Source organism: Cannabis sativa, chromosome X, assembly GCF_029168945.1.
Source record: "Cannabis sativa cultivar Pink pepper isolate KNU-18-1 chromosome X, ASM2916894v1, whole genome shotgun sequence".
Taxonomy (NCBI): domain Eukaryota; kingdom Viridiplantae; phylum Streptophyta; class Magnoliopsida; order Rosales; family Cannabaceae; genus Cannabis; species Cannabis sativa.
In genome coordinates, this window is record NC_083610.1 from 84,912,109 (window position 1) to 84,939,699 (window position 27,591).

At 34.4% G+C, this 27,591-nt stretch overlaps 3 protein-coding genes across 3 annotated transcripts; 2 read left to right on the forward strand and 1 right to left on the reverse strand.

The window, feature by feature from the left end:
• Positions 1-407: 407 nt before the first annotated feature.
• Positions 408-13,533, forward strand: LOC115702037 (acetyl-CoA carboxylase 1). The gene is made up of 32 exons (XM_030629499.2): positions 408-814; positions 1,512-1,887; positions 2,287-2,493; positions 2,583-2,744; positions 2,966-3,058; positions 3,167-3,262; positions 3,337-3,510; positions 3,792-3,885; positions 3,991-4,178; positions 4,258-4,308; positions 4,436-4,475; positions 4,723-4,847; positions 4,951-5,067; positions 5,155-5,229; positions 5,306-5,362; positions 5,468-5,572; positions 5,910-5,996; positions 6,094-6,285; positions 6,358-6,546; positions 6,669-6,779; positions 6,874-6,960; positions 7,038-7,214; positions 7,818-7,895; positions 7,989-8,111; positions 8,345-8,614; positions 8,696-9,030; positions 9,228-9,462; positions 9,552-9,892; positions 9,980-10,193; positions 10,617-10,793; positions 10,878-13,031; positions 13,127-13,533. The coding sequence occupies exons 2-32, from the start codon at positions 1,513-1,515 to the stop codon at positions 13,181-13,183; spliced, it is 6,786 nt and encodes a 2,261-aa protein (XP_030485359.2). The 5' UTR covers positions 408-814; position 1,512; the 3' UTR covers positions 13,184-13,533.
• Positions 13,534-17,034: 3,501 nt separating this feature from the next.
• LOC115702049 (sulfate transporter 1.3) lies at positions 17,035-23,001 on the reverse strand. Its single transcript, XM_030629504.2, has 15 exons — positions 22,621-23,001; positions 21,324-21,391; positions 20,617-20,969; positions 20,467-20,515; positions 20,160-20,367; positions 19,881-20,055; positions 19,720-19,785; positions 19,506-19,619; positions 19,256-19,372; positions 19,026-19,152; positions 18,391-18,677; positions 18,092-18,282; positions 17,917-18,002; positions 17,755-17,831; positions 17,035-17,609 (listed from the first exon to the last, which is right to left on the reverse strand). The coding sequence occupies exons 3-15, from the start codon at positions 20,935-20,937 to the stop codon at positions 17,466-17,468; spliced, it is 1,962 nt and encodes a 653-aa protein (XP_030485364.1). The 5' UTR covers positions 20,938-20,969; positions 21,324-21,391; positions 22,621-23,001; the 3' UTR covers positions 17,035-17,465.
• Positions 17,491-26,910, forward strand: LOC115702070 (uncharacterized). The gene is made up of 2 exons (XM_061105158.1): positions 17,491-17,628; positions 25,488-26,910. Exon 2 carries the CDS (start codon positions 25,823-25,825, stop codon positions 26,651-26,653), a length of 831 nt encoding a protein of 276 aa, XP_060961141.1. The 5' UTR covers positions 17,491-17,628; positions 25,488-25,822; the 3' UTR covers positions 26,654-26,910.
• The last annotated feature ends 681 nt before the right edge of the window (positions 26,911-27,591 follow it).

Genomic DNA, 27,591 nt, shown 5'->3' on the forward strand with positions numbered 1-27,591 from the left:
AACCTCCAACCATATCCAACCTCATCCCCATCTTTTGCAATATTAATGCCTTGTTTTACTAATCCAACTCTTACCTATATATGCATTATTGTTATTTTTAAAGGGAAAAACACACTAAAATATTGGACCCACTCCTCTATAATATTTTTTTTTTCTTTTTTAGTAAAAAAAAAACATATAACATATTAAATATATGTGTAACAAGAAAACTATAATATATATTTATCATTATGGAACATTTGGAGGTTTTGGTTTGGTCGACTAAACCACCCAACTCTCTTGGTCAAGACATAACAAAGACCCCCCTGCCCCCTTTTTTTTTGGGTTGATTCATGAAGTTGTATTAAAAAATTAGGTTACCCAAATTGAGTTTTTAATAAGAGTAGAAAAAATTGGGTTGAAGAAATGAGAGAGAAGGGTAGATGGGAGCTACGAGTAGCTGTAGTAGTAGTAGTAAGTAAGTGAGGATGTGAGCGTTGTGGAAGGAGCAAGTGCCACGTGCGAATCTCATTTAAAGTCGTTAAGAAACTTGAATGACCCCACGGGCTCTTGCTACCCGACCCCAAACTCACACCTACCCGCTGCAATTCCTTATAACTACTATTAAGCTTTTTCAAGATTTGTGCTTTGTGTCTTGTGCATGATCATCATTATCATCATATAAACAACATTCATTTACACTCTTCTTCTTGGTTCTCTTCACTTTCAACACCGCCTTTTTCCGTTTTTGGTTCAATATGCTTCATACCCACATAGAGATTTGAAGCAATTTGATTCAAGGCTTCTTCAATTTTTAAGTTCCACTTTCATTGAGGTCTGTGCTAGTTTTTTCTTAGATTATTTCTTTAATTCTCTTATGGGCTGTTGCGTTTTGCTTAATATGTGTTAATTTGGACACTGAGGTAAGTGTTTCTCCTAGCTTAGGAGAACTATTCTAGTTATACTTTCTACTGGTTTTTGTGGTTTTTAAAGACTGCATCTTTTGCAGCTTGTAAATCTGAGTAGGCTATGATTGGGACTCATGTTTTTTCCACTTTTATTTTATTTTTATAAAAAGGGTTTTTATATGTAAATCATTATGCTGGTGGTGTAAAAGTTAAGTTTTTTCCTTTTCTAAATTATTAATTTTTGAGCGGTACCCTTTTCGTGGTAAACTATGTTCATGTGATATTACAAATGAAAATTGCATCCTAAGACTGTACAGTCAATCAAATTTACTTCTAAAAGCAATTATATCTTAGAAAGTTTCACACTTTTTTTTTATTATTCTGGGGAAAGTGGTTATGATCACTAGAAAATGTCTACTGTTAACGAATAATTTCTATTGTTGGAGAACTATGTTTGTGCATCAACTGTGTTTTGTGTAATTGAGGTAGTTGCAGTATAGAACCACTGCTGATTTTCTTGTAAAAAATAGATTTGACTAAATTAGAGTGAATTAGGAGTAAAACGCTTTTGTTTTTCTCCATTCAATTACTAGAGTTGTTGAACAAATAATTCTCTTATTGCAGTATGTTAGAAGCCCGAAAGAGTCCGACAATGGCTGGTGTTCTAGGTGGAAATGGATACGTAAATGGGGCAGCTTTAATCAGGCATCCTGCTGCCGTTTCTGAAGTTGATAAGTTCTGTAATGCACTTGGTGGCAAGAAGCCAATCCATAGTATTTTAATTGCAAACAATGGTATGGCAGCTGTTAAATTTATACGTAGTGTGAGGACATGGGCTTATGAAACATTTGGCTCAGAAAAGGCAATCTTGCTGGTGGCCATGGCCACACCAGAGGACATGAGAATCAATGCTGAACATATTAGAATTGCTGATCAGTTTGTGGAAGTTCCTGGTGGGACTAACAATAATAACTATGCCAATGTACAGCTTATTGTAGAGGTCTGTATTCTGAGCTATGCCAACTTTCATGTTTTCTTAATTTGGATTCTAAATGTGAAACAGGCCAACTAAACTCGAAGGATAATTTTTCAGTTTACAGAAATTTTATATTGGTTTAATGTTACACTTGCTGAATTTTTAGTCTAGGTGAGACAGAAAGGTTGGAACCTAAAATCCAGTGTCCCAAGTATGTTTTTAGAATATATGATCCTAAGATTTTAATGTTTCTAAGAATGTGGAAATTTTTGGTTTGTGAAAATGGGACGTACATGTATATTGTCATTTGATGTATCGATCTATGTTATTGTTCTATCAATCTTGTTCTTGGTGCATTCATGGGGTGGTGGTGAATAATTCAATGTTGGAAATAGTTGATTAATATTCTGTTTGTTTTCCCAGATGGCGGAGATAAAACATGTAGACGCAGTTTGGCCTGGTTGGGGTCATGCATCCGAGAACCCTGACCTACCAGATGCTCTAAATGCAAAAGGAATTATATTTCTTGGGCCGCCCGCAACATCTATGGCAGCGTTAGGAGATAAAATTGGTTCATCATTGATTGCTCAAGCAGCAGAAGTGCCTACCCTTCCATGGAGTGGTTCTCATGTAATATTCTATCAAACCAAAACGTACCTAAATTTATCTTGATTTATTATGTAGTGTTTTCCACACCTAACCTTCTTAAAATTTACCAGGTGAAAATCCCTCCAGACAGTAACTTGGTTACAATTCCAGATGAAATATATAGAGAAGCATGTGTTTCTACAACAGAAGAAGCAGTTGCAAGTTGCCAAGTTGTTGGTTACCCAGCAATGATCAAGGCATCATGGGGTGGCGGTGGTAAAGGCATAAGAAAGGTTTGTTCTTTGCATGTCAATATGCTTTCATTTGGAAACTTGTTTCAAATGATTTTCATTCTATTGGAAAAAAAAATTGCTTACAAGATCTGTATGGCGAAGAAGGTGTTGTAGAATGATTTGAACAGTAGGTTAGACTAAGTCGTCTATTATGGTGAGGAATTAGTTGAGCCCTCTTCATTATTTTTTAAAATACTGAAGTAAATCATTTGAATCTTTAGGTTCATAATGATGACGAAGTCAGGGCATTGTTTAAGCAAGTTCAGGGAGAAGTTCCTGGTTCCCCAATATTTATAATGAAGGTTGCATCTCAGGTTAGTAATCTCTACTTTTTGATATGAATGATTATAATTGCAGCAGTTTTGAACTGTGCTAAGCAAACTCAACTAATCACTTCATAATTTGTGAATATTCTGCTGCAGAGCCGACATCTAGAAGTCCAGTTATTGTGTGATCAACATGGAAATGTTGCAGCTTTGCATAGCCGTGATTGTAGTGTTCAAAGACGACACCAAAAGGTAAACTCATATCTGAAGTGGTAAAATGCATTTAGGCCCTCTTTCTCTCTAACGTGTTCATCTTTGTTATATAGATTATCGAGGAAGGTCCAATAACAGTAGCTCCTCTAGAGACAGTGAAGAAATTGGAACAGGCAGCTCGAAGGTTGGCTAAATCCGTTAATTATGTTGGAGCGGCTACTGTTGAGTATCTGTACAGTATGGATACTGGAGAGTACTATTTTTTAGAGCTCAACCCTCGTTTACAGGTAAGCTTATTGTAGGTTAGGTTCATGTTTTGTTGCTCTTCAATTGTTCAGTTTATTTGCCTAAAGTGGTTGTTAATGAAATCACACCAATCGAGTAAAACTAAGTTATTTAGATATTATGCACCATTTTGTGAAAATGGAACGAGCACATAATTAAGGTGAGAAAGAGGTATCTACATGTGTGACTTCAAATATTAGAAACTCATTTTATTTCATTTCTCTGACTGGCTATTTTTTGAGTAAATGGATGTCCTGGAATGATTTTATTTTTATTTTTGCAGGTCGAGCATCCTGTTACTGAGTGGATTGCTGAAGTTAATTTGCCAGCAGCCCAGGTCGCTGTTGGGATGGGTATTCCTCTTTGGCAAATTCCTGGTAGGCACTTCTATAACCTTTTTTTCCCCTTTTCTTGAAGAAGATTTTTATTTTTTCCAATTTTAATATTTCCTGTTCTCTTCTTAATATGCTTGATTCAAAAAGAGATAAGAAGATTTTATGGAAAGGAACATGGTGGTGGATATGATTCTTGGAGAAATACTTCAGTTAAGGCCACCCCATTTGATTTTGACCAGGCAGAATCTATAAGACCAAAAGGTCATTGTGTTGCTGTTCGTGTAACAAGTGAGGACCCAGATGATGGATTCAAACCTACCAGTGGGAAAGTACAGGTTAGCCTTTAATATTTCATATGCAATAAAGAACAAGTGATACTGGTGAATTCATATTGACTTGCATCACCATGCACAGGAGTTGAGTTTTAAAAGCAAGCCAAATGTGTGGGCATACTTTTCTGTCAAGGTAACTTTATGCTGGTGTTATGTCTATGGAATTCTATTCAAATTCTCTTTCCAAAATGAAAATGGAAAAAGTATTGAATACCTTGAGTTCATTCATTAAATTCTAATCACCATTTTTCCTTTTGCAGTCTGGAGGAGGGATTCATGAATTCTCTGATTCTCAATTTGGTAAGTGCTGACTACTAATGTTGTATGCCGTTTGAATTTTGTAGCTAATCATATGGCCGAACTTCGATAATCTGAAACGTAGGTGTTAAAGTGAATCATCCAATATCAACATGTGTTGTGACTAATCATTCTTTACATTGATACTGTACAAGCTAGAAGTGGTTTTTGTGTCTTGAGAAAAATCTTCACAAACAATTGGTTTTTTGTTTTATAAGTATGTGTTGCTAAGTCTTTGATCACACCTCAGGACATGTTTTTGCATTTGGCGAGTCTAGAGCCTTGGCTATTGCAAATATGGTTCTTGGGCTGAAGGAAATTCAAATTCGTGGAGAAATTCGAACTAATGTTGACTACACGATTGATCTCTTACATGTAAACTTCTCACAAATTAATGGTTTCTTTTTTCATTTTCCCTTTCTAGACTTGGTAGAATCAAATCAAAACTCCAACTAACGCATAAATAAATGTTTCACAGGCTTTAGATTACAGAGAGAATAAAATCCACACAGGCTGGTTGGATAGTAGAATAGCTATGCGAGTGAGAGCAGAACGGCCCCCTTGGTATCTGTCTGTTGTTGGAGGAGCTTTATTTGTAAGCACATATGTTAGAAATAGTTTATTATTCGATGTATCATATGTCTAAAATTCATCACTTACCCTATATTTTTGGTCAATTTAGAAAGCATCTGCAAGTAGTGCCGCAATGGTTTCAGATTACGTGGGCTATCTTGAAAAGGGGCAAATACCACCCAAGGTATTTTGGTTAAAAGTACTTATTGAAGTTCCATGATGTATCTCATGTAATTAATTCATGCTTATCCTCATTGCAGCATATATCGCTTGTACACTCACAAGTGGCCTTGAACATCGAAGGAAGCAAATACACAGTATGTGTTTAAACGATGACGTTGTAAATCTTTGTTTTTGTGGATATTTGTTGCTTCTCATTGTCTATTGACATACATTCTCCAAAATATGGAAAATGTTTTTAGATCGACATGGTAAGAGGTGGACCGGGAAGTTATAGACTGAGAATGAATGAGTCAGAGATTGAAGCAGAGATACATACTTTACGTGATGGAGGTTTATTGATGCAGGCAAGTGTATTCTCTAAATCTTTTGTTCTAAAACTCATCATATTTTACACTATCCACTTTCTTGTTTGCCTGATAGCAAATATTAAAAAAAAAAAAATCAAGTTGCAACTATTAAACAGTTTGTTATTTTCATTACACGACACATGCAAACTCAAGTGTTTCTCCGTTCCCCTGAAGTGGGGTAACCCTCTTAGAATACGAGAATACTTGACTCCCAAATTCAACTTTATGTAAAATTGCTAGAGGAAAAGCTTCCTCAGTTTGTAAATAGAATGTCTTTGTCCATTTTGTATTTTGGAATTTTAACTGAAATCTACAATATGTATTTTCTTTACAGTTGGATGGAAACAGTCATGTGATATATGCTGAGGAAGAAGCAGCTGGAACTCGGCTTCTCATTGATGGAAGGACATGCTTGCTTCAGGTATCCCATCATTCACTTCTTCCAAACCATTTTGTTTTCTTAAGAAATACTTCTTGAACAAGATAGAGTTAACTGTAAAATATTTTGTTGCATCTAGAATGATCATGACCCATCTAAGCTCATAGCGGAGACACCATGCAAACTGATGAGGTATTTGGTTTCTGATGGTAGTCATGTTGATGCTGATACACCTTATGCTGAGGTCGAGGTTATGAAGATGTGTATGCCTCTACTTTCACCTGCTTCTGGAATTATTCAATTTAAAATGTCTGAAGGTCAAGCAATGCAGGTAATTATGTTCCAAATAAAGATCTGGATATTCATAACTTGCATAGAAGTTAAACAGTTACTATCTTTGTAGGCCGGTGAGCTTATAGCAAGACTTGATTTAGATGACCCTTCAGCTGTGAGAAAGGCAGAACCTTTCACTGGGACTTTTCCTATCTTGGGACCTCCAACTGCAATTTCTGATAAAGTTCATCAGAAATGTGCTGCAAGTATAAATGCAGCACGAATGATTCTTGCAGGTTATGAACACAACATTGATGAAGTGAGTATCTAATTCTGTTTCACCGTTGAAAAAAATCTATGATTTTAGCTAATAATGTAATAAATAATGATGTTATGAGATTAAACTTTTAATGAAGAGATTTTCATGCATCTACCCTCCAGGTAGTGCAAAACTTGCTCCATTGCCTTGACAGTCCTGAACTCCCTTATCTTCAATGGCAAGAATGCATGGCTGTTCTTGCAACCCGCCTTCCCAAAGATCTTAAAAATGAGGTAAATAAAACTTTATCTCCCCCCTTCCCCTGCAATTATATGCTTGAATAGTGGTTGATGCTCACATTTTATCCGATGTTTATGTTTTCATCAGTTAGAATCAAAATATAAAGAGTTCGATGCAATTCCTAGCACTCAGAATGTTGATTTCCCTGCTAAACTATTGCGGAATATTCTTGAAGTAAGTGCAGTTATTTTTCATTTGGGTTCCGCCCTCTCCTTATGATTCATAGTGAAGGAACGCATATTTTTCTGTAGGCCCACCTATTGTCCTGTTCTGATAAAGAAAGAGGAGCCCTGGAGAGGCTTATTGAACCTTTATTGAGCCTTGCAAAGTCTTATGAGGGTGGCAGGGAAAGCCATGCTCGCATTATTGTTCAGTCCCTATTTGAAGAATACTTGACGGTTGAAGAATTATTTAGTGACAACATTCAAGTAAGTGTTCCTTGTGAAATAAAATTCTTCAAACTGACATGGTAATGAGGGTAATATTATTATTTCTTTTATTCACTTTACTTTTATGCCCATTGTGTTTGTACAGCCTAACTGTTTGTTTCTTACTTAACTCTACTGAATGAGTTCTGGTTTTCACTCTGCTTGTGATAGATTAATCATAAACTTGTTAACAAATAAGCAAACAATGAAAATGTTTGGAGTAAAAAGAAAAAGAAAAGAAAAATGTTCTGAGTCCTAATTATCATTTTACATCCAATAGTTTCTTAAGAACATGAAATTAATTTTACTTTTCGTTCTCTCTTTTTACGTATTTTGGTCCATTCATTTGTAAAATTTAGCCTCATTTGTATCATATTTAGACAACTTCGTTTTCTACTTTTTGAGAAAATGATATTGAAAGTAATTAACTTATAATAATACTAAAAAATCTGACTGAAGACTTTTCTACATTATCCAACTTGGTTTTTTGTGTCGTCCATTTTAATAGCCAAAATCCAGGTGATTAAGCCTTTTACTTGAAATGCTTTTATTGTTCATCTTTTTCTTTTTAAAATCTTCATTGAAGTACTCTGTTTTGTCCAGGCTGATGTAATTGAGCGTCTCAGACTTCAGTATAAAAAAGATCTCTTGAAGATTGTCGACATTGTACTTTCTCATCAGGTAATATTTTGATGAGCCCAGCCAGTTTTGAGGGTCTTTTTATTTACTATTGGAATAGTTTACGTTTTTACTCTGTCCGTTTTCGGTTTGCAGGGTGTCAAGAGTAAGAATAAGCTTATACTAAGACTCATGGAACAGCTTGTTTATCCTAACCCCGCTGCATACAGGGAAAAACTAATTAGATTCTCCACGCTCAACCATACAAACTATTCTGAGGTTTGGCTGTTGCACTAAGCTAGTAAATTATGATGGAAAGAAAAATCCTTTGTATGTTTTTTTTTTTCGTTTAGTTTCTCAAACATCTCTCAATGTTTATTTTCTCCGGCATGGATGATCAGCTCTTAACAGTTCTAAGTTTTGTATCATCTTTTCATGTTTTCTTGAAGCAATAACTTCAGTTTGTTGATCAATGTTATAAATGAAGTTCTGCTGTCAATGTATTTATGCAGTTGGCACTAAAAGCAAGTCAGTTGCTGGAGCAAACCAAATTGAGTGAACTCCGTTCCAACATTGCGAGAAGTCTCTCAGAGTTGGAAATGTTTACGGAGGATGGTGAAAACATGGATACTCCCAAGAGGAAAAGTGCCATAAATGAACGAATGGAGGATCTTGTGAGTGCTCCTTTGGCAGTTGAGGATGCCCTGGTAGGTCTGTTTGATCATAGTGATCACACCCTTCAAAGGCGAGTGATGGAGACTTATGTTCGTCGATTATATCAGGTACTGAGATTTGAATTGTTGTAGTTTTCTGCTTATTACTTGCAGACAGTTCTCATGTGTTAACTTTGTCTATGCCATCAGCCCTATCTTGTGAAGGGGAGTGTGAGGATGCAGTGGCACAGATCTGGGCTCATTGCTTCATGGGAGTTCTTTGAAGAGCATATTAAGAGAAAAGAAGAGGCCGAAGTAAATGATAAACCATTAGTTGAAAAACACAGCGAGAAGAAATGGGGAGTCATGGTGATAATAAAAACTCTCCAATTTTTGCCAGCAATAATTAGTGCTGCAGTAAGGGAAGCAACCCATAATCTCCATGATGCAACTCCAATTGGATCTCCTGAGCCTGATAGCCATGGGAATATGATGCATATTGCATTAGTTGGTATTAACAATCAGATGAGTTTACTCCAGGATAGGTATCTCATTTGCTCTCACTTTGATTATGACGAGTCTACATCAATTTGTACAAACTCTCTATTTCATAGATAGCAATGCTTCATAATTACTTGGATTCCTATCTACAGCAGAAGGAGCTTTCTTAATCTGTTTTTGCAAATTGTTTAAAATATATGAAACATAAGTCTTACCCTGTACTTAACTTGATGCTTTGCAGTGGTGATGAAGATCAGGCTCAAGAAAGAATCAACAAGTTAGCAAAAATACTTAAAGAGCAAGGAGTAGCCTCGAGTCTGCGCAGCGCAGGAGTTGGAGTGATTAGTTGTATCATACAAAGGGATGAAGGACGGGCTCCTATGAGGCACTCCTTTCACTGGTCATCAGAAAAGCTCTATTATGAAGAACCTCTATTACGTCATCTGGAACCTCCTTTGTCCATCTATCTTGAATTGGTTAGTCATTCTAAGCCAAAAAAAAAAAAAATAATGTTTTCCATGATCTAAAGTTCGTTGAATGTTGACATATTTTTAAATATTATCAGGACAAGCTTAAAGGATACGAGAACGTACAGTATACTCAATCAAGGGATCGTCAATGGCACTTATACACTGTTGTAGACAGACGTGTACCAATGCAAAGGATGTTTCTCAGAACACTTGTAAGGCAGCCCACAACAAATGGAGGGTTTACCGGATATCAAGGACTAGATGTGGAAACAACCCGTATGCCATTTACTTCCAGGGGAATTTGGAGGTCCTTAGTGACAGCAATGGACGAGTTGGAACTTAATGCACACAACACGACTCTCAAATCTGACCATGCTCATATGTACCTTTATATCTTACGGGAGCAACAACTAGAGGATCTTGTGCCTTACCCTAGGTAAATATGTTTATATATTTGTTCAACTCCTTTGACAAAATTTGATATGTTCTGTTAGTTAATCTTACATTTGGAATGTTGTGGCAGGAGAGTTGATGTAGATGGTAGTGTAGAAGAAACTGTTGTTGAGGCAATCTTAGAAGAGCTGGCACGTAACATACATGTATCTGTTGGTGTAAGAATGCATAGATTAGGTGTTTGGGAATGGGAAGTGAAACTTTGGATATCATCTTCCGGACAGGCAAATGGTGCTTGGCGGGTTGTAGTAACAAATGTGACTGGTCATACTTGCACTGTACATGTAAGTTTTTATGTGATTTATATTCATGAAAGGAAATATTTACACTATCTTGCAATTTAAAAGTTTAATAGGTTATTTTATGCTTGCAATTAATACAATACACAAGTGTGTTAACATTATGTTGATCATTTACATGTGTTGTGGTAAGAAAGTGATTATAGACTACCATGCTAGTCATAAGAAGCAAACTAGCCACATTGAAAAGCTGATTTATTAGCAACAAATAATTAGTTCTAGAACCTAACATGAGTGATGTTACTTTTGGAACTGGCCCAAGGACGAAGGAGGAAGAAAGTGAAGCCATAGATGAGTACCAGTTAGTTGTGTCATACTCTAGACATTAGTATAATGCCTAAGCAATTATGATATCATATTCTCCTAGATGCATTCTAATATACTATATAATTGCTTTGTAAAATTCAGGTTTATCGAGAATTTGAGGACAACAACGAACACAAAGTGGTGTACAGTTCAATTTCTAGGGTAGGTCCTCTGCATAGAGTTCCAGTGAATGCGCAGTATCAACCTTTAGGAGTTCTTGATCGGAAACGCCTTTTGGCCAGGAGAAGCAACACGACTTACTGTTATGATTTTCCACTGGTAAACACTATGCTTAACACTGTGGTCTCTTTCTTTCTCTCTCTCTCTACCCTACACACACTCACATCTAATTATTGTGATTAGGCATTTGAGACGGCATTGGAGCAGTCATGGGCATCTCAATCTTCCAGTATCAAAAAACCAACAGATAAAGCTATTCTCAACGTAACTGAGCTCCAGTTTGCTGACCAGAATGGTAGCTGGGGTACCCCTCTTGTTCCTGCTTCACGTCCATCTGGGCTTAATGATGTTGGCATGGTAGCTTGGTCTATGGAGATGTCAACTCCAGAGTTTCCTTCTGGAAGGAAAATCTTGATAGTTGCAAATGATGTGACATTTAAAGCAGGGTCTTTTGGCCGAAGAGAGGACGCATTCTTCCTTGCTGTGACTGATCTTGCTTGTGCCAAGAAACTACCTTTAATATACTTGGCAGCAAACTCTGGCGCCCGTCTTGGAGTAGCTGAAGAAATAAAATCTTGCTTCAAAGTTGGTTGGTCGGATGATTTAAGCCCTGAGCGTGGTTTTCAGTATGTATATTTAACCTCTGATGACTATGCTCGCATTGGATCATCTGTGATAGCACACGAGTTAAAGCTACCAAGTGGAGAAACCAGATGGGTTATAGATACAATTGTTGGAAAAGAAGATGGTTTGGGGGTTGAGAATTTGTCTGGCAGTGGGGCTATTGCTAGTGCGTATTCAAGAGCATACAAGGAGACATTTACCTTGACTTATGTGACTGGTAGAACAGTTGGAATAGGTGCTTACCTTGCTCGCCTAGGGATGCGATGCATACAGAGGCTTGATCAACCCATCATTTTAACCGGTTTCTCTGCATTGAACAAACTTCTTGGTCGAGAGGTTTACAGCTCACACATGCAACTTGGTGGGCCGAAAATTATGGCAACTAATGGGGTTGTTCATCTGACAGTCTCAGATGACCTCGAAGGAATATCTGCTATTCTAAAATGGCTAAGCTATGTTCCACCATATGTAGGTGGTCCTCTTCCCATTTCACCTTCATTAGATCCTCCAGAGAGGCTTGTTGAATACTTCCCTGAAAATTCGTGCGATCCTCGTGCTGCCATTTGTGGTGTTTTGGATGGTCAAAGCAAGTGGATGGGAGGCATTTTCGATAAAAATAGCTTTGTGGAGACTCTAGAAGGTTGGGCAAGGACTGTTGTCACAGGAAGGGCAAAGCTTGGAGGAATTCCTGTAGGTATAGTGGCTGTAGAAACACAAACTGTAATGCAAGTTATACCTGCTGATCCAGGCCAACTTGATTCCCATGAGAGGGTTGTTCCTCAGGCTGGACAAGTATGGTTTCCTGATTCTGCAACTAAGACAGCACAAGCATTGTTAGATTTCAATCGAGAAGAGCTTCCACTCTTTATTCTTGCCAATTGGAGAGGTTTCTCAGGTGGGCAGAGGGACCTTTTCGAAGGGATTCTTCAGGCTGGTTCAACCATTGTAGAAAACCTTAGAACATACAAGCAGCCAGTTTTTGTGTACATCCCAATGATGGGCGAGCTCCGTGGTGGGGCATGGGTGGTTGTGGATAGTCAAATTAACTCAGACCATATTGAAATGTATGCGGATGAAACAGCTAGAGGTAATGTACTTGAGCCAGAAGGGACGATTGAGATCAAATTTAGAACAAAGGAGCTGCTGGAGTGCATGGGAAGGCTTGATCAACAACTAATACATCTGAAGACAAAACTTCAAGAAGCCAAAAGCAGTGGTACACATGGGCTGGTTGAATCCATTCAACAACAGATAAGAACTCGGGAGAAGCAACTTTTGCCTTTATACACTCAGATAGCTACTAAATTTGCAGAATTGCATGACACTTCCCTGAGGATGGCTGCGAAAGGAGTTGTGAGAGAAGTTCTGGAGTGGACCAAGTCTCGATCTTTCTTTTACAAGAGACTGTGGCGGAGAATTGCAGAGGAATCACTGATCAAGACTGTAATAGAAGCCGCTGGGGACCAGCTGCCATATAAATCTGCGAGGGACTTGATTGTCACCTGGTTTTCAGATTCTGACATTTCAAAAAGCAGACAAAATGCTTGGTCGGATGATGAAGCTTTCTTTAAATGGAAGGATGATCCACAGAATTACGAGGCCAAACTAAAGGAGCTGCGGGTGCAGAAGATATTTCTCCAATTATCAAACATTGGCAACTCAACTTCAGATCTCCAAGTTCTACCTCAAGGTCTTGCCACCCTTCTAAGCAAGGTAAAAACCCTTTTCTTGTAGTTTAGTCATATCCATTTTCATATGCCTATCTGAATATGAATTTGTATCATAAAACTGTTTGTGCCCAAATACAGGTGGATCCCACAAGCCGTAAAGTGCTAATAGAAGAACTCCGCAAGGTGCTCGGTTAGCTGGAGAAATCGATGAACTTGTTCTCGATCATTTTACAAGATGTTATAACATTATGGCCTCTTGGAAGTGATCTTTTGAGAACCTGTACTCATCTCTCCTCAAAGTGTATATCTTTTTCTCTCTTTTCTTATTTATTTTAGTTTTAGAGTTCAAATAAGGGAACGGATAACGTGTAAGGAACAAGACTAGCTCTATTTATAGCAGGGCCCTATCTCTTTCAGTTCCCTGCAAAAGCTTTATCATTTCTTAGAACTGAAACAAATATTATTTTTTTGAATAAGAATGTAGATTATTTAATTAATCTACTCATATTTATAATACACTTTGATAATCGATGATTATTGTTTCATGTCAGTGAGTTCAAATTGATTAGATGCCATGCAATTATCTGTGACTATTATTTCATTGAAAATGAAAAACCAAGCCTACATGAAAGTTGACAAATTGAGCAAAAGCTCCAAGACATAAACTTGAAAAAGGAGCATATTGTTTATTTGTTGTGTAGTTTTGTTGGTATATTGATATTATTTCTTCATCTTGTGCTTGGATTTTTGTTTCTCTTGGAGCTTCTTCTTCTTCTCTTTCTCTTTCTCTTTCTTCCTTTTCCTCTTCTCTCTCTCCTTGGCTTTCTTTTCTTCTTCCTTCTTCTCTTTCTCCTTTTGCTTTGTTTTCTCTCTCTTTGCTTTCTCCTTAAGTTCTTCTTTAGTTAGTTCTCTTCTGACACTGAAACACATCTTGAATGAATATCCAACACTTCTCTATATGGCACCAAACTATACTTATATAGTATATGTAATGTACACAAACACACACACATATATATACATACATACATACACACGTATGGTGCAGTTTTTGCCGTCTCCTTGGTTGGTTGCCGTCCAATTCCATTGCATGCTCTGCTCTTTATTCTTCCTTTGCTTTACTTCTTGGCATTTTCCTTTGGTTTTATTTGAAATATGACTAATTTACTGTGACGGCATATCCTTTTTGTATAATTTACAAATTTTATTTTATGTCTTCTTATTTGGTTTATTTTCTACAAATATGTGGAGTTATCCATAATCAGTTGTAAAATAAATGAGATCAGATTTAAGAAAATAGTAAATAAAAATTATATTATGTAAATAAGATCTAAGCCGTATGTGCAACCCACTTAGAATCGATTGTTTGATTGGGAATCAACTCATCTATCGATTAAATAAGATTGAAATCGACCCACCTATTTATTAATTAATAAAATTAAATAATATTGGGAAGAAGAGATTAGATAACAGCAACATCTTCTACATATATATGTGCATATCACTATATTCAGATTTGTACGCAAAAAAAAATAATTCTCAATATAATTATTATTAACTATATCAATTATTCGGATTGGTTAAAGGGTTTAATTTCAATTTGTTTGAAGTTAACGTGAGAGTTAACCTCTCTTATTTTTGAATATAATTTTTTTTTTTAAAAAAAAATCACCTAATATTTATGAGATTTGTTTTATTTTTATTTTATTATTTTATTATATATAAATAATATTTTATTATTTTATTAGAATAGATATATATTAAAAATAATAAAAAATATATATATATATTTTTTTTTTCCTTACAAGCATTATGGTATTATGAGAGGTAATTGTGGAGCATTGCTACGAGATATTTTATGGTGCTCAATACCATACTAGTAGTTAGTAATTTTTTATATTATTTATTTAATCAAAATATGTTGAACCCACAATATGTCACCTCTTGTGTATTTAGCACCTTAACTTGCCCTTAGCTTTTCTCTTTGTATCATTCTTTTAGGGCCCGAGGAGACAAATATCCAAGTTAGTGGTATGAGATAAGAGCAAGTATCATTTCTTTTATAGCATAAACGCCAAAAAGTGAATCATTTATCCAATAAAGTATATAGTAAAGAATGTGGTATCTTATGCTCTAAAAATATATATAAATATATATGGAGTTAATTTTTAAATGAATCTGGCTTCGTTTTGTAACTACATTCGTACAGATAGACATGGTTTGCGTGTGTCATCATTTGAAATTAAGGGCTACAGCCAACATATGTAGCAAAGGCTAGTTCATAATTTTTATAAGTCTGGAATCTATATACATATATAATGACTTTATATATATATAACAAAGTGCATTATATAAACATATTTTGCACTCATTTCAGTGCTTATCCAGACTCGTATTTTTCCACCTGAAAACCGAACCCTTTTTAAGGTAGCAGCATATAGCATTGGACCAAAACCTTATTACATTTTTTTTTTTTTTTGAAACTGTTCCATACTAGCTTGTTCACCTTAAGCTGTAATGGTTTCTGATTAGGATTCCACTTCAGCACATTTACATTTTATCTTTTTTCCGTCTCAAAAAGAGAGCCCACAAAAATCAATTCAACCCCTTGTCTTAATAAGTGGAAGACTTATTTCTCTAGCTAGTACTACTCTTTCTTTTCCTTAAAGAAGTTCTCAGTTTGTACATGTTCTTCTCCAGAAAAATCTCTTCAAATTAAATTAACCAAGTGGGTTTCTGAAGCTTATATGCTAGCTAGTTTGAGAATCAAATAAAGGAACAGCTGGTAAGCTTGATTAATCTTTACAATTGTTTTTCATTCTTCTAATAATATAATTCTAGATATATATTATATATATGGTGGTATTTTTGTATATGGTCGTGAGAAATTAATAATTATGTTCGGTTTTTAATTACTCAAAATGTGAATTATATATAAGAAGTATTTTTCCACTATCAGATCAAAGAAGGAAAGAAAGATAGAAAATCCTTTAGTTAATTTGTATTATTTGTTTCAACCAACTAATTTTCTACTTTTCTGATAAAATATTTGTGTGAAAAACATGAGAAGGGGGAGTGTGATCTCAATGTAGCTTAGCGATTTTTTCATTTGGTTTTAAAATGCTTCTTATTATTATAGTACGTTGGCATGGGCATGCTAATTTGTACGTAAATACTTGGTTTGATTACATTCCCTAATATCTAATTAGAAGATAACTGAGATTAAAGGTTCCCTCCTTATTGGTTTCTCTGCAATTGTTTCCAGTAATCAAATAGAGGAGAATTATTTTATCTCTAACAGCGTTATTTTAAAACATTTTAATAATTTTGTTTCATGAATTAACAAAATTAAAAGTATAATTTTGATGTGTCAGTTCAAGTCCAACTAATGATCTTAACTATATATATAATTTGATTTTGCATAGACATCATCATTTAATTAAAAATATGTATAGGTAAAATTAAATACTTGATAATTGTGTGTAAAATTAACTAGTTGACACATTTTACATCTCCATGATCAACATTAACTAATGGTTTCACTTTCACTGATGGATTATAACTAAGAGAGCTAGAATTTCTAGCAAAATTCTGGTGTAATTCTACGAACATGATCGTTCTTTCAGAAAAAATAAATAAATAAATGAGGTCATATGGATAAGATTGAACAAATCTTCCATCAACTTTTCTCTTTATTTATTATTATAGTTTACGTACAAATAGTTAAATACTAAGATCTTGTTAAGATATTAGACTAGGAAATTTTTAGGAGGAAAATATATAGTAGAAAAAAACTGGCCGGAAGAAAATGTTTTCCACAAATTTAATAAGAAACCTTCTTTTAATGATTATTTTTTTAAAATATGAATATAATCAAACTTCGTACTTGATATGAAATATCATTTCATGTTACTTCAAGCTTAATTAGGTGCTATACCATGGTTATTATATGATTAATAGGATCAATCGAAACTGTTAACTACTCACAACATTAGAGTATGGTGTTATGCAATGATCATTTGCATCAAAGCTCATTTAAATCTTAATTACATTCAAATGTATATTATATTATATATATAGTGGGTGAAAACAAAAGATCTGAGAAAAGCCTCGAGGTCATGATATATAGGGTAACATAATCTCAAAGTATGGAGTGAGCTTTAGATAACTTTAACAGTTCAATTCTACGCAGACTTATAGACTTTTGCAAGTTATTACATTAAATTCTTGCATGCTTTCTTGTAGTGTACAAATTGTACACATCTATATACGTTATTATTTTTCTTTCTATTGGAATTAAGGCATATGACCCTCCATTAACCACTTTCATAATGGCTCTTCTCTTCTGCCATATATATCCAGAGTTATACTAGTAATTTCTTCAGAATTCAACTTATCAGCATGTTCAAGACTCAGCTGATTTTTATGATATTGCCATCAACAATATTACGTTCATTTGTAATGTGTTTGTTGTTACTTAAACTTCTTCCAGCAATTTTGGAGAACAAGCTGCCACTGCATCCGCAACAGTTAGGAAGATTCGGTCCTCACCGATCAAAGTCGTAAACTTAGATGCATGAAGTTTGTCAATCACCACAGGACCAGGATTTGCAAGAACAAGCTGTTTAGCAATAACAGGGGTCAGTATATACTCAAACCAATTAAGTACAATTATTGTATTCTATGAAATGTTAGTAATAATTATGGTTTGCTATTATAGGTAAGAGGAACTAAAAGTAGAATTAAATATGGATAGGTTTATTTACTTGAATGTCTCTCTTTTGGAGACTCCTATACAATTCTTCCAAGGCATGGATACCACTGGTGTCAATGTCAGTAACAGCTGCAACAATTAAACAACAAAACCAAAACATAAGAAATAAAATGTCATAGGTAGTTGATCAAAACTAGGTACAAAATTCACTTACGTGACATTTCGACTATCAAGAAGTGAATAGCTGGTAGATCAGCTGCTTTAACAAGTTCTTCCTCATCGTTCAGCCATCTCAATATTCTACATACATATTATATAGTTAGATAGATTTACTTGTAGGATAAATATGAAGGAATAACAGTAAGGCAGAAAAGGCTCTAGCTATATACCTTTCTCTAACGTAATTAGAGTTGGAAAAGTAAATTGCTGAATCAACTCTGACAATCAAAGCGCCTGGAACCTTAGTTGCTTCTGGATATTGTTGGATGTTTCTGTACACAGTTGTTCTAGGGATCTTTCCAAGAGTTGCAGTCCTTGGTCTAGTAACTTGTAACAGAATTTTAGCAAAGGATATGACGACCTACCACAACAACAACAACGATTAACAACAGATCACTTGACACAATATTCTTTCTTGGTCTACTCTAGGAATATAAGATAGTTGTAAGCTTATGTTGGGAATTAGTACCGCGATTAAGAGACCAATCTCGACAGATTTGAATACAACACCAAAGAAGGCTCCCATGCAAGCCACAAAATCAAACTTATCAATCTTCCATATTAGGATTGCAGCCTGAAAATCGATTAGATTGAGCACAGCAGATATAATGATGGCGGCTAAGATGGCGTTTGGAGTGTACTTGAAAAGGGGTGTGATGAACATCAATGTTAGGAATACAACAGAGGACATCACAATGTTAGAGACTGCTGTATGACATCCAGCCATGTAATTGACTGCCGACCGAGAGAATGAACCTACAAGCAATGAGCAAAAAGATACAATACAACCAGTTAGAGACACCTAAGTTAGTTTAGTGTTTACAAATCTATGATGACAAGAATTTCAAACATAATAAAAGCATTGGAAAATGAAATGAATGATTGACTCCCTTGTGTTTATATCATATTAGTTTGATCCCCTTTCTATATTGTTTACTGACGTATTATTATAAAGTTAAGAATGTTAATCAAAACAAGTATATTACTTAAATGAGGGAGGATCAAGTGTGAATTTTAGAAATTTGCTTGTGATGAGCAGCTAATCCCCAGTTCAAAATCAGCTATTATTGTTTGAAATTGGTCATTTATATAAATAATTTTCACCTGTTGTCACATAGCAGGAAGTCATTGAGCCAATAACGTTCATGGTTCCAAGTGCCACCATTTCTTTGTTTCCATCAAGTTGATAATCCTTCATGGAAGCAAATGTTCTTCCAATTGCTATAGCTTCCTAATATATAGACAACCCCAAAAAGAAGTTCACTTTCGATGGTTAGATTCATGTTGCTCCAAAGTCCAAAACAAATTCTTCAAAAATAGGTATATCAGCTTACCGTTAATGCTATAACACCGGCCACAACACCAATCTTAAAGCCTTTGACGAGATATTCCCCAGTGAAGTATATTTGATTCAAGGATGAAGGACTGATTCCTTTCTCTATATGTCTCACCTTCATATAATAAGTCAAACACGTCATAAAAAGTCAACGGCAACAAGTACTAAAAAACCATTCTTTATAGTATTAAATCTATTGGTTAAATAATTAGCAATAAGGAGGGAGAGAAATCATGTCAAATGCTTACTATTTCAACTCCTTGCTTTTCTGCATGGGTTATGTAAACAAAAAAAGTTGACAAAACAACTGATATCAATGGAGCTATTGCAGGCACCCAGAAGAGTTTTTTGTTTTTCTTTCCCTGTTCCCAACACAAGAGTGAGTTAGAAAAAAAAAATAAGAAAACATTGAGAGCTTATATCGCTTGAAGTAAATCATGGAAGTGATATTGTGATTCTTACGATGAATTTAGAAACTAGAAGAAAGGTTAAAAACACCCCTCCTATGACTATAGTCTGCCAATTCCACTGCGAATTTGGTACATATAAATCAGTAACTAGAAAACTATAGAATGATTTGTTATTGAAACTGCATAGTTTAGGGAATGTAAGGAGAGGTTTACCCCATGGTGAGCTGAGTCAACTACTGAATGCATCACTGAGATGATATCAGTTTCCTTTGTGAACTTTTTTATGCCAAGAAATCCCTTAAGCTGTTGGAGGGCAATTGTGATAGCAGCTCCACCCATAAAACCAACAATAGCAGCATGTGATAGGAAATCAATCAAGAAACCCAATCTAATATCAGATGAAAAAGAAGACATGAAATCAGTGCATATTTTATCAGAGAATTAGCTGAAGATAGTAGCCATACCAGGCCTAAACACTTAGTTGAGAATTACCTCAAAATCCCAAGAGTTGCTTGGGTTATCCCAGCAAAAAAAGTAGCTGTAAATGCAAGTCTCAGATATTCAACCGGATGTGTAGTATGATCAACTTGATTCTGAAGCAGTGTACCAAGTAAGAGAGATACAACAGCCACTGGTCCTATGGCTATATCTCTTGAGCTTCCCATAAAAGCATAGATCAGTGGTGGAACAAAGCTGGAGTCTGCAGAGATTAAAACGGGGACAAGAAGAAGACTAAGCACAAAACTCAATGAAACAATCAAACCGAAAATAACCATAGATAAGTAGAAAGATAACATACACAATCCATATTGTGGAGCCAAATTTGCAAGTTTTGAGTACCCAATATCCTGTTTTCCAAGTCAATGGAATTGGTCAACATTGTGAATGACAGAATCTTTTAAGTATAAACCTCTCAAGAGAAGCAGAGAAGTAGCTGATAATGATGTACCTGAGGAATGCAGAGACTTGCAATAGTGAGTCCAGCAATAAGATCTCCCCTAAATTTTTTAAGACTATAATCTCTAGACCATTCAAAGATGGGGAAAACGGCCTGCACTCCAAGGATGAGCTTTTTAGACTTGGACTGATCCTTAAATGAACGTAAAGGGTCATCAGCAAAGAATGTCTCTTTGACAGTGTTTTTGAACTCCTTGAAGAGGTTTTGCTTGGAAGGAACTGAAACTCTGGGAATATATCGGTCACTCGGGGTGCTCCTTATCGTGTCCATCTCTTCTTTATTTTCAGCAGTTGAATGAACTGTTGAAGCCATCTCAGTATATATTTTACTTTGAATTCAGAACACTGATATGCAGAAATATAAATGGAGGGACAATTAGCATAGAAATAATACTTCGTTTACATCTAATTATGCATAGACAACTACCCTTTTGGCTCCAAGTTCAGAAGGGTTAATAATAGACCAACCACTTGAGCAAGTGGCTTTATAGTCGTCTTGTGACACTTAAGTCTTTAACTTTGTGTTCAGCAAAAAAAGTCTTTAACTATGTAAATGAAGTCCTAATTTACTGTAACTAATGAAATAACACCATATAGTCAAACAGTTGAAAAAAATAAAATAAAAAACAGTGTGAAGTAAACTCAATGGAAAAAGTGTACAATGTTATTTAAAGCTTACAGAGTCATATAATCAAATACCTTAATGGAGCAGTAGAGAGAGTTATTGAATGCAGAACAGGATGTTGAGGAAGTTAGCCTTATATAAGCTGTTATGAAAGAATTTTAGTCAAACTTTACAACTGAAAACACAAGCACCAACAGCAGTGTATTGATGAATCTGGATCTCTTACATGTCACATACACACACAACTAGACAAAGTGAAGTTACTAATAATAAAATAATTGAACTTTAGAATCATAAAACAGCCAGACGCATGGACTATTGCTATTATTATTATTATTAATTTTCAATGGCTTATAATTGATGTAAGCAATAATCTCATCAATACCATAACTCTGGTGCTTAAGGATTATAATATTTAGTTTGAAATGGGTGTGTTGACTTGAAATCACAGATGGCAGAAGTAGAGAGCTAAGTCCACTTCTTTTAAATTATATTTTCCAAATCTTTGTTCATTATATAGAACCAATGAACCAAAGTTTCATTTTTGAGCTTTAATGGGGTTTATTATATTAATGAATTTTTTAGTACTAATTTGAGGGATCACAATCAAGTAAGGTCCCACACTTTAGACATAAAACATCAAAATATGAAGATGTATTCTCTTAATGTAATCCATGCTCCAATTTTCTTTTCAACTAAAGCTTAAGAATATAATATGATACGAGAAGGTCCACAAAGCAAGTTAACAAAACGACTAAACAAAGTATTAGAGTGAACCATTGACCATTTCAACTCAAGCAAAAAAAAAAACAATAACCTTGTAACAGACGCTTAGATATAGACATATAGCGTAAGCATCACCTTTATATTTTTCTTCTTCCACGCTCAAATAGTTATTGGTATTCGACTCTTGATTGGGACATTAAAGAAAATAAAAGGGCATCCATCCATATCCAATCATAACAAGCATTAGTTTCATTGAAAATATGCTGTTATTCTTGAAAAGGATTAAATAGAAAAATCATTACTGTAATCTAAAACTGGACATTGTTTTCAAGAATCGCCAAAAGGGTGCATGCGTTTATGAGATGTTGTTCGTTCCCTTTTGGAATGCCTAAAGAGACAACTTGACCAAATCCAATCAAACTCATACAGATTATATATTATTCTGTGAAGATAATTTTTTTTCTATCTAATGTAACATTGATCCCCCTACTCATATCATAGGCTATTGCCAATGGCATCTAATAAAACAGTTCTCCCTACATGCATTGCCAAATAATAATAATCATGACTCAAAATCCATAATTGGTCATTTCAATATGCATAAAAAAATATGAAGAATAAAGTCCAAAACAGAGTCTTACTCACCTCATTCATTCATGTGCTTCTAACGAAAACCATCGATAGTGGGAGAAAAAGGGCACTTTTTTTTTTAATCAGAAAAGAAATAATATTATATATGTATATAAATATCTATATGTACATATTTGTACATACAAAAAGGAAAAAGTAAATAAAGAAGAAGAAGAAGAAGAATTTGTATATGTAAGAGAAAGAAAAGAAAGAAAAAGAAACAATATTTTATATACGTGTCATTGTGAAAAGGCAGAAGTGGGAATCAGTAGTAGCCACCTTCCGTTTTCCTCTTCCCACAGCACACTTAATGGTCCTCCTCGTATTTTAGGAGTAACTCAACTTAATGTATTATTATTGTATGTAGTACATGTTTCTGTCCAAGTTCAATATCTACTCAAACTGCTTCCTTGTTCATCACTTTGGTTCATAATCTAATTTAATTAACCGTTAACCTAAATTTTTGGGTATTCTAAGATTCATAACATTTAACTTTTTCTTTTTAACTTAATGAAAAAGTCTCGACAAAAAAAAGAATAGGAGATTGTTTTTTATTATTATTAATAGCTGGGAAATATTAAGTGTGGGGACTTTGATGATCCACGTGTTGAATGAAAAAGTCAAGGGTGGGGAGTGTTTTTTTCAGAGGTGTGGACCCCACAAATTTTGAATAAGGACGTTTTTAGGGTCATATTCAATAATCAGCTCCCGCCTAAGCTGTATTCTTTTCAAACTGGTTGACCGACTACAAAGATTTACATATTTATTTATTTATTTTACAATATTAATAAAAATCTAATAATAAATAGAAACTGCTAATTTGGCTATAACATTAAGATTCATATTTTTAATTTAATTATTATAATGTTTTGTATAGATAGAAGTTAAAACAACAGTAATTACCTGCATTAAGGCTATCTTTAATTAAAGATCTATTGTAATAAATGATTCAAAATATAAATATAAATGTTATATTTGATATAATATTTGTTATTATAATCGAGTGTATAATATAATTTTAAGATGTAAATTAGGACAAAAAGTAAAGGAGCCAGCAAAGGAGCTGTATTTGAGAGATGAAGAAATTTGTTTTTGTTTTTATTATTATTTTTTTTTTTAAATATTGTTTTTTGGTACAATATATATATATAAGCAGTAGAGTCTCTATCTAAGAATATTTTATTTAAGAATAATCTCTAATTTGTTATAAAGAATACAAGTCTTAATTTGATCAAATTATAAATAAGAATAACCTTTAATAATTTATTTATAAGAATAATTACATCTTATTAATAAATATAGACATATATTTTATAAATTTATTTACGTAGAATTAATAATTTTATTCTAAATTATAGTATATGTATAAATATTATATTTACTTAAAAATAATTTTATTATAATATAGTATTAATGATTGTATAATGTTATTGTTGTTATATTGATATTTTTTAGTGTTTTATTTTTTTTTTCTAGTGTAACTCTATTTACTGTTACAAAGGTATGATACCCAAAAATCTCATTACAAAAAATTAACAAAGTCCAGTCAAATCTGGCTTATTCATCTTCCTAATGGCTATATTGAGAATTCTAGTTTGAAAATCTCTTTCATTCAACTCCACACTAGAATACACATTATAAGATTTTCTTTCATAGATACAAGCTTTTTTATTTGGGAAATTTGAATTTCTATGCTTACATTAAGGAATAATTTTTTCCCTAAACTTAAAATGGGGAATATTGGTAAAATGGGATAACATTTTCTTAATTCCCACAATACCCCCCCATTTGAAACCATCAACTCTCTCTCTCTTTCGCCTCTCTTTCTTTCTTTCTCTCTTTCTCTCGGTGCCGCACCCACACACCCACGGCAGACCACCCACGGCAGACCACCCACGCCGTCGACACTCAAACCATTTCACCGCCCCCACCTTCAAATGCACCACCACGGCTCACCTCCACCACCCACCCACTGTATCGCCCCTCTCACTCTCTTCGTCTCTCTCTCTCTCTCTCGAACAGGAAAAAAAAAAAAAACATATGGTTCGATGGTCGGACCACATGGTCCGATGGGGTCCGACCAATCGGACCATATTTTTTTTTTTTTTTTTAAGGAAAACGAAGAGAGATGGACATGGTCCGATGGTCGGACCACATAGTCCGATGGGTCCGATTGGTCGGACCCCATCGGACCATGTGGTCCGACCATCGGACCATATGTTTTTTTTTTTTTTTTTTCGGTCCGAGAGAGAGAGAGAGACAAAGTAGATAGAGGGGGTATTTTTGGAGTTTTGAAAAAAGAGTCATATTTTTCATAATGTAAAATGTATTGGTTCAAAAACGAAATTTTGAAAATGTTTAAGTATAGAAAATCAAATTTCACAAATTATAATATGTAGCAACAACTACAGCAAAAATAACATTAGAAAGGAAACAACTATTTTTTATCACAATCTAAGTTAGCCAACTTTAAAACTGAAGAGACAAAGTACACCCAAGCGGCCAACCATGAACACCCTGCACAACTTTTTGAGAAAAATTGCACCCAAAGAATAAATGAGAATGACTCTCAAGAACTTGCTCACAAAAAGGACATAAAATTTAATCTGAATGGATATTGAAAGTCATCAACTTGTCTCTAATTAACAAATGGACATTCACTGCTTGTCACAGAATGAACCAGTGTTTAGGTTTAGTGTAAGTCACATGTTCATAATGAAGAAGACTCTAATAAAGCTTACTAGCCTTGAACTTTGCCATTACTGCTTTGGAAATATCATTAAAATTTCTCCAATATCAACTAACATCAGCTTTCAAAAAATAAGACCAAGCTATACAATATTGTTTTTAGTTGCACTAAATTTCAACAATTCATGGGTCAGGTTGGGATTTGGAGATCATTGCTGACCTGTTTGAGGCAAGGGATCAGTCCCTCATCCGTGGTATCCCTCTGTCCAATACTGCTGCATATGACCAACTGTTTTGGTCTTTCGAAAATTCAGGTGTGTATTCTGTAAAGTCAGCCTATAATTTCCTGCAGAATTAAAAAAGTAACTGGTTTGATGAAGAGATTGATGCGTTCTGGAGTAAACTATGGAAGCTGAAACTTCCTTCAAAGGTTAGTAATTTGTTATGGCGTGCGTGTACACAGTGTCTTCCTACGTTGGTTCAACTCAAAACTAAGAGAGTAGATGTTAATTTACTTTGTCCCATCTATATGGAAGAAGAGGAGAGTGTTTTGCACTGTTTGGTGACTTGCCGTGTTGTCAAACTGTGTTGGAATCGGGTTGGTATCGGGACGGTGGTGACTCCTGGATCTGGTTTTTTGGACTGGTGCTGGGGTGTGTTTCAGCATGCTACCTCGGATCAATTGTGCTTAATGGCTACTATTTGTTGGGCTGTTTGGGGAGCCCGAAATGACCTGGTTTGGAATGGAAAAGCTGTTCATCCCGATAACGTTGTTGAGTTTGCAAAAAAGTATCTTGATCAATGGAAAAATGCTCGTCAGTCGGATTCCGATACATCTTACTCTACTTTCCAAGCAGGAGATGGAAATGAGCATTGGTGTCCTCCACATAGTGATAGCATCAAGATTAATGTAGACGCGGCATTGTTTGAAAGGAATCGATCATATGGCTTTGGTCTTGTCGCTAGGGACTCAAACGGTTTGCTTATAGAGGGACACACGGCTCTGGTTTATGGTGCAGTGGAACTAGTCCTAGCGGAGGTGTTGGGAATTAAGGAGGCTCTTAGTTGGATCAAAGAAGCGAAGTGGCAAAATGTCACTCTTGAATCAGATTGTCTTTGTGCGGTTCAGGCCATCCGAAGTTCCTTAGACATGATTTCTACTTTTGGTTTGATTGTAAAAGACTGTGAAAGCTTGCTTGCTTCTCTTACAAATGTTTCTATTTCTTTTGTTAAACGATCTGCTAATTTAGTGGCCCATAACTTTGCTAAGGCTGCTATTTTATTTCCTGATCGTCGTTTCAGTTTGGAGCATGTTCCAACTGATTTGTTACCTTGTTTAGTAGCAGAAGTTTATGGCTAATAAAGATTTTCGACTATTCAAAAAAAATATATATAATTTTAATTGATAAATACTTTTTTTTATATATAATTAAAGTACCAAATATAATCTTATATAATTTATCAAAATTAGAGTTTCTAATGCACATAATGAGAATATGACCTATAAAATTGGGTATAAATTAAAGAGTAGTAAAATAAAGGTAAAATTTAAAATAAGAAATAAAGTGTGTATAGAGTATAATTTTCTCACAGTCATGGCCTTTCCTTGAGGAAATTAGATTCTATATCTTTTTTATATTGTTTTTTTATTTTTTTTTTATTTTTACCTACTTTTAAAAGTTTATTATTTTTACCTCTTTTTTTAAACATTGTATCAATTTTTCCCTATCATTGGGTACAATATATATAAAAAGAGATATATTTTAATTAAATAAAAATTAGAAATAAATTTAGTTAATTGATTAATAAAAAAAAACATTTTTTAACTTACCCCATTTCCTTGGGCTTGTTGGGCTTCTGCAAAATTTGTTGGACTTGACCCAATCTTCTTGTCAGATGTGAGAGTCGTATCAAACCATTTTTATTAGGGAAAGTTACTTTGTTTAGGGATAATTATATAAAATAAAATTATAGTTTTACTTTTAATATTTCTTTTATATTTTTACCATTTTTATAAAAACAAGAAAATAATAAGAAAATTATATGAAATTAACAGGAAAATAATATCTAAACAATATGAAACTAACAACAAAAAATAACATACAGATAATAAAAAATAAACAAAAAATTAACAAGAATACAATAAAAAAAATATTTTCTATAAATAAAATTATAAAATTATAAAAAATATTTAAATTTTCGTACAACTTAATTTTTGTAATTTTTTTTTTGTGTATTTGTAAAATAATCTCTCTCTCTCTCTTTTTTTTTTTTTTTTATAACTTTACGTTTAATTTT

What these genes read in the sequence shown, in the direction of transcription:
- LOC115702037 (XM_030629499.2), top strand. Translation starts at nt 1,513, where the DNA reads ATGTTAGAAGCCCGAAAGAGTCCGACAATGGCTGGTGTTCTAGGTGGA. An exon ending in ACATTGTACTTTCTCATCAG is followed by an intron (nt 7,896 to 7,988) that starts GTAATATTTTGA and finishes TTCGGTTTGCAG; the next exon opens with GGTGTCAAGAGTAAGAATAA. An exon ending in GATCTTGTGCCTTACCCTAG is followed by an intron (nt 9,893 to 9,979) that starts GTAAATATGTTT and finishes ATGTTGTGGCAG; the next exon opens with GAGAGTTGATGTAGATGGTA.
- LOC115702049 (XM_030629504.2), bottom strand. Translation starts at nt 20,937, where the DNA reads ATGGCTTCAACAGTTCATTCAACTGCTGAAAATAAAGAAGAGATGGAC. An exon ending in TTCTAGTTTCTAAATTCATC is followed by an intron (nt 19,620 to 19,719) that starts GTAAGAATCACA and finishes TGTTGGGAACAG; the next exon opens with GGAAAGAAAAACAAAAAACT. An exon ending in CCGGTGTTATAGCATTAACG is followed by an intron (nt 19,153 to 19,255) that starts GTAAGCTGATAT and finishes TCTATATATTAG; the next exon opens with GAAGCTATAGCAATTGGAAG.
- LOC115702070 (XM_061105158.1), top strand. Translation starts at nt 25,823, where the DNA reads ATGGAAGAAGAGGAGAGTGTTTTGCACTGTTTGGTGACTTGCCGTGTT.